Below are 9938 nucleotides of genomic sequence, written 5' to 3'. Positions count from 1 at the left end.
TTTTTTTTTTTGTTTTTTTTTTTTTTTTTTTTTTTTTTTTTTTTTTCATTTTTTTATGCAATCTTAGCCTGAGGCTCACTAGCTCACTAGCCTTTGCAGGCATTTTCTGCTCACTTTGGTTTTATGAATGTACAGACGTCAAACTTGTATAGTTTTGTTTATTTAATTCATACCATCCATTTAGGGTATTTAAATGTCAAATTAATATTAATCAGTTACTTATGTTTGTGGGGAGCTTGAAATAGCTATCTTTGCTTCCTTTTTGCTGAAGAGGCATCTTACAGGAACAAAGCCAATGCTAAAGTTGGCATGCATGTGAGCTGCTTCACCAGTCCCCTCTGTGTGCCCAAATTAACAGTAAAGCTTTGGATTAAATCTCTTTGAGCTCTTTTCAGTAAAAAACCTGCAGTATCTTGCTGAAAAACGCTGTTTGTTAAGGCCAAATGAGACACTAGTGATAAACTATAGCACAATCAGTATTGATTCAACATCATAAAGATGACAACTTTGTTCTCTAGTAGAATAGCATAGCCCAAAGTTCTGTCAGACTAAACCAAATCAAGTGAAGAACAGTGAACTTCTGTTAAATAAAGTTCTGCAATTATAATAGCATTCTTCCAAACAAGCAAATCTTGTTTTGATGTCTTCTTTTTTCCTTAAGCAAAGGAAAGCAAACAGCTATGTGGTGTTGAGAATTAAGATGAAAACAGTAGCTAAAATGTTAGAATTTTGAAACACTTCTAGAGATAAAAGGAGAAAACAAACTAAACAGCCTCCTCCACTTTTAGCCAGTGAAATAGCCGCTGAAGGACTTCCTCGGCCTTGGTGGTTTCTTAGTGTATTTTTTTGTTTGTTTCCTCCCCTCCCATCCCAGGAGTCCTAGTCAACCCTGCCAAGCAATTGTCCCAACACTGAGTGCAGTATTTGTGGATGAGAATTTGCCAGATGGGACTCACTTGCAACCAGGAACAAAGTTTATCAAACACTGGCGAATGAAGAATACTGGCAATGTGGAGTGGACCTCAGACACAAAGGTATCTTTCCCTTGCTATTATTTTACACACTAAAATAGTTCTGGAAGATAATATTTATATTTGTATTTATATTAGGAATCTGAATTCTCTATCAGAACCTGTTTAGGATTCCATTTGGCATGTTAATGCACAAGCTGGGCATTCTGGGGCAATAAGCTGTGTGGGAAAGCAATCAATATTGACATCACTGAACATTGTCTTCAAGTGCTGTTATAATGTTAGAGTTCCCCTTGTTTACAAGGGACGTGCTCCTTTTCTGACTTCAAAAAGCCTTTCCTATGTGAGTGACTGATTTCATGTTGAAAGATAGAAGTTGTGGTGATAGTGCCTAGTGTGAGCCTGTTCACTAGCAGCCGCTCTTTGCCAGGCCTAACATCTGCAGGGACTTTCAGCTTTGAGTGCTCCTTGCTGCCCACAGTTTGCAAAGAAGCTTGTGAAGTTAACTTTTGCTTTTTCTGTTGTACATTTCAGCTGAAACTTATGTGGGGAAATCTGACCTTGGCATCTTCGGAAAAAAAAGATGTGTTAGTGCCATCCCTTCCATCGGGACAAGTAGGAACTGTGTCAGTTGAGTTTGTAGCTCCTAACATAGAAGGAACTTACACCTCTCACTGGCGACTGTCGCACAGAGGGGAACAGTTTGGGCCCAGGATCTGGTGCAGCATTGTTGTGGATCCCTCACCAGCTACTGACGATCTAGAAAGCAACTGGAAGGATTCTGACTGCTGTCAGAAGGATAACACTTCCAGCACCAAACAGGCAAGTAACTCCTATGGTATTTGGGGTTTGAGTTGCCCAGTAGAAGGAGCAAAGAGTATTGTTTGGTGCAATGGCGTAGTGTCCCTAACTATATTGATTGCCAGGAGATTCTTTTAGTTGTTGGCTTCTAATTTTTATTTTTAATAGAAAAGAAGCACAACTTTTATTGCATTTGTGAGTTCTAAGATGGTCATTCGTTTCAATAGGCATGGGATTAGATATCAGTCTGTTGCAGCTATTTGTTTAGTTCTTTGATTGAACTGAAACACTGCAGGGTTTCTCTATGTTAGATCTTCTATTTTTGGATCGAAAATGAGTTAAATCTCTTTTCAAGTTACTTGTGTTCTTGTACACAATATTCAGGCTTTGCATTTCATGTAACATTTGCATTTGCTGCCTGCCTAAGGGGCTTCTGGGGCATTATGTTTTTACTTTGGCAGGATGCTTCCTTAAAGACAGAAGCAGGTGCTCAACTGATGGGTGAAATCGTGGAGCAGGCTGAAATACCTCTGCCAACTATTCCTTTAAAGATCAAAAATCTGCCAAGTGAGAGAGAATTTTATATCCCATCTGTTGATCTTCTCACTGCACAGGTAAAGTGCTAAAATTCAAGTAGAATCGTAGAATCGAATAGAGAGAAAACAAAACCACCTTGAGTCTGATATCTAGATATGTAGACATCTGTAAGAATAAAAAGCCACTCTATTTGAAGGAAGAGTATATTGCATTTTATATAGCAGAACTATTTTTTTTTAAATTACTATTAGGGGCTGTTGCTGTACAGAAGGTATGCAGGACAGATTCTCAATAAGGAGTCACAGGGTTGAGTTTTTGGCCCCTAGCAAGGGAATACTGACCTCTGCCTCTTGCTAACCTCTTTTTGTCCCCCATATTCCACAACATGGATATCCATTATGGGAAAAGTGACCTCTGTCTGAGATCATGCTGAGTAACTACCAAAGTGGAGTAGATTATTTGCAAGTTAATGGGATCTGATGCTGGGAAGTACAGCTTAAGATTCCATTTCAGGGTTTGCTGAGGGAAAACTGCTGTTTCTTTGTGTAGGATTTGCTGTCCTTTGAGCTGCTGGATATTAATATTGTGCAGGAATTGGAGCGAGTGCCACACAATACTCCTGTTGGTAAGGTTCTTCTGATACTCTGTGTGCTGTCTCTAGCATTCTGAGTTAACTGTTTACCCCATGAAAAGCTGAACTTAATTGTGCAAAAGATTTATTTGATCTTCAGGCTAGAGTGTCTTCCCAGCTCTCCTATTTTTTCATTTAAATTCTTGCTGTAGTCTTAGAGGGTATATTTGGTAGTGCTTTGTATCCTTTGTATTTTTCAGTCTTGGCTTCTTTTCAGTTTCACATCCCCAAGACCATGAAATCCCAGACACCAAAGAAGGCTGCCATTTTCTTGGGTCAGCCAGTGCCAGTGTAATGCAAAGCTAGTTGTTCATTTCTCTAAATTATCTTGTAAGATAACTGGGTTTCTTCAGTCTTGGAAGAATATCCATTTAAAAAGGATAATTTCTAGAAAGGTTGCTTCCTGGAGGAAAAAAAGTTCCTACTCCTTTGGTGCCAATTTTCTTTGCTGGCTTTGTTTTTCAGACATGACTCCATGCATGTCCCCTCTGCCACACGACAGCCCCTTGCTGGAGAAACCTGGCTTAGGGCAGATAGAGGAGGAGAACGAGGGGAGTACATTTAAACCCGTGTCTGGTAAGCAGTAGTTGTGGGGAGCCTGGGGGTGAGGGGGAGGAGGATGTTATCACTTTTATGTGGTCAGCAGTCTTGATGTCTAAAAAGAATTTTAACTCCTGTCTTTCCCTTCGGTGGAAAAACAAGCAGTTGTTTGGCTTGTAAACCTGTAGTGTGATTCTACTCTCTGATTGTAGAGGTTGGAATGTAATGTATGTAGAATTCAGAAACACAAATGCTTCCTTTGATTTGTCCAATTGCTGGAATTGTTGGGAGAATTGACAACTTGCCATTTATAGACTAGATTATACTCACACACTCCAGGTGAGGCCCTCACTTCTCAATCACTTTCACATTCAACTTGAACTGAGTTCCAAAATCTTTCAATTTTTAAAACAACACAGAGAGTCGATATTAGCCTTGGCTAGCCTAAAAAAATTCTTCTTATGCTTACATTTCCTTGTGGTGGTATTAAAATCCATTCTGTTTCCCTTTCAAAGGGCGGGCAGAAGCTTGCTTTCCTGCAGACACTTGCATAGTGAAAGTGAAAGCTGAACATCCCTTGAACCAGGAGGAAGGGGAAGAAGATATGAGCGGGACTCAGTTTGTCTGTGAAACTGTCATTCGCTCCCTCACCCTAGATGCTGCACCTGACCATAAGCCCCCCCAAAAAAAGAAGATCCTGCAGAGTAAGTGCTGTCTTTAGCTGGCTCCTGTGGCTTTACTTTTTAGCAGTCAGACATTGGCCACCAATTGCCGATGCGTGATATCGTTCTAATTGTTTTTCCTGATTCTTGTATTAGACTCTTTACAAACATTGCAAGACAACGTCGGCGGCAATATGATAAATGAAGAATCTCCTCAGATAAGAACTAAATGCACTTTGAAACAGGAAGCAAAGATTCATCAGTCAGAGTCAATGACAGAAACTGACTGTGGTAAGTAAAATAGGTTTGAATTTAAGACAAAGCTGTAATAAGGGCTACCAAAAACAGTCAGGTGTAAAAAGATCTGACACTGTTCTAGGAAATACATCCTTACTAGATCGAGAGAAACAATATTACATCAGAAAATTGGTGTGAGGACTCTGAACAAGCAGCTAGTTTAATAGCTGCTTTAAAAAAGAAAAAGTGAAATCGAGATGTAAAGGTTCCAGTGGGATGTTCAAATAAATGCTTGTGTTGTGCATGGTGCTTTTTCAAAGTAGGTGCTTTGAACTTAGTGATGCACATAATTTAGGAGCTGAAAACTACTGTTTAACTTCTCGGTGCAGCTCTTATTCCTATTTTTATTATAAGCATTACTATCAGCAGCATATCTGCATAGGCTTATTAGAAACATCTATTGCTCTTTCACACTGCACCCTCCCTCCCCCCCCAATAGACAAAGGAAATTATACCATTAATATCAGCAGCAAAGGTTTACAGCTGTTTCTGAACACTTGCCTTTTATATGTGAGACAATATGCTCGTTGCTGTTATCTGTATGAAATAGACAATTGTTAATGCTTCACTTTTTTCTTTTCTTGTTAGGGGACCTTCCCCTGCCTGATGAGAGAGCAATCCCCTGCAGTGATACTGCCAATTCAGATGGAGAGGAAGATGATAAAGATGATGTTCAAAGTCAAGGCTCCTCTGCTTCATCAGAGGATTATATCATCATTCTCCCCGAGTGCTTTGACACCAGTCGTCCTTTAGGGGAGTCTATGTATAGTTCAGCTCTTTCTCAGCCCAGTCTGGAAAAGGCAGGAGAACCTGAAAGAGGAGCAGAGAATCCTGAAGGGGGAAGCCAGCCACATACCCACAGTGTCAGTGATATCCTGTCAATGTCACAAACACTGGCTGTAGTGCCACTAACCCCAGAGATTGCGGACACTGTACCCCAGACACAGAGGTATGCTGCTTGGGCAAGAACAAAACTGTTATGGTGGGGTTGCTGTAGAGTCTGCAGGGTGTGATGCTTAAATTCAGTGTCCGAACAGAAACTGTTGGAAAAAAAGCTTTATCCCATTCTGGAGTGAATTCCCTGAATCCTGCAACTCTTGGTAAAGCCTGTGCTCACTGGTTTGGTGAGCGTGAGAGAGGGAAAGAGGGAAGCATGCAAAGCTTTTTCTCTTGTCTGATGACCTTGACTTACCTGTGTAGAATGAAAGTATAGAAGTAATTTTTTTTTTGCTTTATATTCTCAGGAATCTTGCATCTCTTCAGAATCATGTCTTCCAAGAACCAAACATACCAGCTTCAGAGAATATTTCTTCCACTCCTCAGAATCAAACAAGAGAAGGTATTGACAGTACTTAATGAAGGGTGCATTCACAGTTGTCATCACCTATTCCTTACCCCTAGCATTGTATTTAATGTCTTCTTGTTCTTGAGGAGAGCAGAAACCTACCAACTTGTGATTGTTTGTTTTTTTCTCTGGGTGTTGAAATTTTGCTATATAGAAGATTTGAATAAAGAAATAATGGGCTTTGTGGATCAGCTAAGAGCATCTATTAATTAGAAAGTGTAGGAGGGTGCTCAGAAGTATTTGTACACATCTGGATGATTACCTCGCTCTGGAATTAATGAGCTGTTGTTACAGTCACTGGGAGCTCAGACAGCAGCTCGTCATGTTAAAATAAACACCCACTGACTAAGGAGCCAAATTACTTTGGAAATTCTTTTGTTTTGACCGCAGTGAGAATTTGTGTCTGGATGACTAAATTATTAGGCTTAATATTGGTCTGAGTCTTACTGCTTTCTGCTTACGTTCATGTTGCATCTCTTCAGCTTCTCATTAACTGGAGATGTTGATACAGCATTTTTTCTTCCTGTTCCAGAACCCAGTGGTGAAGACAGTCAGGAACCAGGATCTTCTGGGGTTCTAACTAGTAAACAGAGGTGCTCAGAATATCCACGGTAACAAAGCTGTGACTTCACAAATACTGTTTTTAAACTAAGAACTGCTAAATCAGTGATCTAGCAAAAAGCACTGGCTTGCAGGTGTAGTCAATATTTTGGTAGAAAGGCCTCCCTTCTTAAAGGAAACATGCTGAATTGTATAATGCTATATTTTCATAAAATCTTGATTTCTACTTAGGCACAAATTTGAAAGATGCAGGATTGGCAAACAAAAGTGTATTGAGAGCTCAAGCTGAATCTTTCTAAATTTCTCTGGTTTTGTTCTGGAAAATCTCAGGATTCTTAGGATAGGGGTTTCCTAAGTTAGCTGCAAAGTTAAACATCTTAAGGTAGTGAGGCTGGAGGAATAAGACAAAACATTGAGCAGAATATGGAGTGACTGGAGAATTGATGTCAAACAAGGGGGAGTTACTCTGGCCTGACTGGATGTGTCACAATGCACACCTTTCAGGTAGAGGTGTACCCTGCTGGGTGAGAATATTTGATTCTTTACAAATGGCTGTGTTATGGAAAGCAAACTAATGTCCTTTAGCATAAAACCACAATTTAATAGAAGGTATCAAGAAAGAAGGAATGAGCTTCCTGGATAGCTCAGTTCCCAAGCAGTAGTGATTCCTTTGGATCATAGGTTGCTCTTTCCAATGAAAATTACATCTTAGCAAAGGGAGAGACTTGCATTTCATGTGAAATACATAGTTGGCTTTATTGCCCTAACGTAACACCTGACTTCTCTGCAGGTACCCTCCAGGAAGCAGCATTGCAGGAGAACTGGTTAAAGGAGCTTTGTCAGTTGCAGCTTCTGCCTACAAAGCATTATTTGCTGGACCACCCATTATAGAGCAGGTAGGTGTCTTTCCTGGATACTGTGTGAGTTTCATACAATGGCAGCCTTAAAATTATAGGTCTGTGTTTTAGAAAGTCAATATTCTGTGTATATATTGCACTGTTCATGCAACAGTGGAACATTAAGCTTGGGGACATACCTTTGACACGTGCTGCTCCACCAGCAGACTAGGAAATCCATACCCCAGGGAGAGAAGGATGGCTCTTATAGTGGTGTGTAAGACTAGGAATTCACCTTTAAGTGAACAGTGAAATTGAATAGAAGCAGCTTAATTGTGGATAAAAGGGCCAGTATAATGCAGGACCACTGCTTCAAATGGCAAAAATAAATTCTCTTTTCATAGCTTATCATTCTGCCTCTTTTCCAGCAGCCTGAAGCCGGGGAAGAGCACACCGCTGCTCTTCTGTCCAGTCTGTGTGAGATGGGGTTCTGTGACAGGCAGTTAAACCTGCAGCTGCTGAAGAAACACAACAACAACATGGTCCAAGTGGTGACTGAATTGCTCCAGATCAGTAACAGTGACTGGTACGGCAGCAGATGCTGAACCTTCCTGGTGGAGGGAGGAATCCTCTTCCTTGAGTAAACTCGCATTAAACACTGCAACAGTAACGGGCTGCTCCTCAGCTGCTTTCTGTTTGGAGGTGTGACTAAAACTTTGGCTTTTCTTTGAGCTTTTGACTCTTTTCTGATGGAAATGTCAAACGGTGATTGTCACAGCATCTTAGGAATTGGAGACCAGAATTTCAACTGTTATTTGGAACTCACTGTTACAGTCTTTAAGTTTCTAATTTCGTACTGAATCCTTTTGTCATGGCATCCTGTAGAATTAATTTAAACTTCCACCCAGATGAGAACTTCCCCTTTTATTGTGTGCAAATTATTTTTTTAGGCAGCTGGAAACTTGTTGTGTTGACCTTTTAACAAGCTTTGGAATAGGAACCAATGTAAAATGCTGCTGTAAAACGTAGTTTTGCCTAATTTACAAGAGATCCCTATAACTAGCAAGTTACTACTTCTGATATGATTTAGTCATTGATTTGTCCAATGCATGACAGTAATGTAACAGACTTAAACCTTACAAATGATTCTTAGAAGAAAAAGGTTGCTCATACACAAAAGCCATCTTGAACCACCAGCTTTTGAAAAGTCTGAGAGTGTAACCGCTGTTAAACTGATGAACACCAGGAAAGTCATTGTTTCTTGTAGCAGAATGAAGCAGGAGAGTGAATTCACCAGCAGCAATTGAACCATCTCTGGCAATGACAGTGCAAAACATACCTCTAACAGGAAAATATGACCTACGTAAATTATCTTAGGAAAAATGGAATGTGAGGGTAGGAAAGACCTTTCTAAGAATCTCTATAGGCTCTTTGTAAAAGTGTTAAAAATTGACTGCTTTCTTTTTTTCCGTATAGTGCAAACCTCTTACTCTGCTAAGACGACATAGAAGAGTTAGAGAATGTGTAGAAACCTATACCTGAATTAGAGTACAAATTCTAGTCATGTTTAGGAACGAGAAGAGCGCTCGAGGTAGGGATTGCGTGACTTGCACTATAGTGTGAAAAATGCATTAACTGCAGTAGTTTTCAGTGTACAGTCTCCTGTTTCTGGCTGCTCCTGTGTTTCTGTAGACACACGTGTAGGATTGGTTTTTTTTTCTCACAAGATTTTGCTTTTAGATGCCCATATTTAATTTGGAAATCCAAGAACTCCCTTCAAAATGTGCTGAGAGAGATTTGATTCTGAAGAATCACAAGAAATGAGCAACTTCCCCTGCTGTGCAGTGGTGTATCCATAGGTACCTTCTCAGAGTCCAGTCCTGCTGAAGGTTGGGGGGGTGGATACGGTCTTACCTTCAAGCAAACATTTTCCTTGCTGCAGTAAGAGACCCTTGATCGTAAAATATTTTATTACTGCTGCTTCAATCTAAGGTATTCCTGTTTGTCACGAGGTAGCTGAAGCAGTATCAGTATTGTGACTGACCAGGTGATCAGTAGTAGTCATTTTTTTAAAGGCATAATACCCTTAGAGATAAGATACCATTAAAATAATTGAAGAAAAAAATAAAAATGTATCATACTGGTTTTGTTTTAAACCTATTTTTATAGATTGTGGAAGATATACTCTTTAAATGTTTATTTTGAAATACAGTAGAACTATTTTGCAGTGTTTCCCATCTCTCTGTACTCCTGTACAACTATCTGCTGTGGACCAGATGAAGATCTTTCTGGTCTTTTTGCTTTTTTTTCCCCACCTGAACTTAACACACCCAGTTTCCCAGTACCTTTGGGCTGGTGCAGCTCTGGGAGGAGGAGGAGGAAGATGGACAGGGAGGAGGAGGATGGAGAGGGAGGAGGAGCTGGGCTTTCCCTGCTCTGGGCTGGGCAAGGAGCCTCTGCCTTCATCCCTGGAGTGTGATGTGTTCTATAAATTAACAAAACACTACAGCCTTTGCAGAGGAACACGTCATTGTGGGTTGAAATGTGAAATGCTGTTTTCTGTAGGTCACTTTTTACTCGGGTTTAGGTGCCGTACGCTCAGGCTCGGGATAGAGAGATTTCTGTTGGCTTTGTATATTTTGTTAATGGATGCATGGTATAATTTATAATATATTCTATAGTGCACACGTGGCCTCTTTGTGTGTTTTTTAGGGTGCTGGGGGGGTGTGTTACGGTGCCTCAGGCTTCCCCTCCCCC

The 9938-nt window shown here is 40.3% G+C and overlaps 1 protein-coding gene across 4 annotated transcripts in view; it reads left to right on the top strand.

Moving 5' to 3' along the window:
- NBR1 (neighbor of BRCA1 gene 1) overlaps positions 1–9868 on the top strand; it is a 19689-nt gene extending 9821 nt beyond the window's left edge. Inside the window, exons 10-21 of one of the 4 annotated variants that reach the window (XM_014959161.1) lie at positions 875–1034; positions 1506–1793; positions 2234–2386; positions 2859–2934; positions 3406–3516; positions 3996–4184; positions 4299–4433; positions 5028–5388; positions 5684–5778; positions 6317–6377; positions 7136–7241; positions 7613–9868. In XM_014959161.1, the coding sequence (XP_014814647.1) occupies positions 875–1034; positions 1506–1793; positions 2234–2386; positions 2859–2934; positions 3406–3516; positions 3996–4184; positions 4299–4433; positions 5028–5388; positions 5684–5778; positions 6317–6377; positions 7136–7241; positions 7613–7786 (1909 nt within the window). In that variant the 3' untranslated portion in view covers positions 7787–9868. Of the gene's footprint in view, positions 1–874; positions 1035–1505; positions 1794–2233; positions 2387–2858; positions 2935–3405; positions 3517–3995; positions 4185–4298; positions 4434–5027; positions 5389–5683; positions 5779–6316; positions 6396–7135; positions 7242–7609 lie in introns of all 4 variants that reach the window. The other 3 variants (XM_014959160.1, XM_014959159.1, XM_014959158.1) reach the window with 3 other exon arrangements.
- The last annotated feature ends 70 nt before the right edge of the window (positions 9869–9938 follow it).

Source organism: Calidris pugnax, unplaced genomic scaffold, assembly GCF_001431845.1.
Source record: "Calidris pugnax isolate Ruff unplaced genomic scaffold, ASM143184v1 scaffold341, whole genome shotgun sequence".
NCBI lineage: Eukaryota > Metazoa > Chordata > Aves > Charadriiformes > Scolopacidae > Calidris > Calidris pugnax.
Note: the sequence above shows the minus strand (reverse complement) of the source record. Positions and strands in the feature narration are given on the sequence as shown.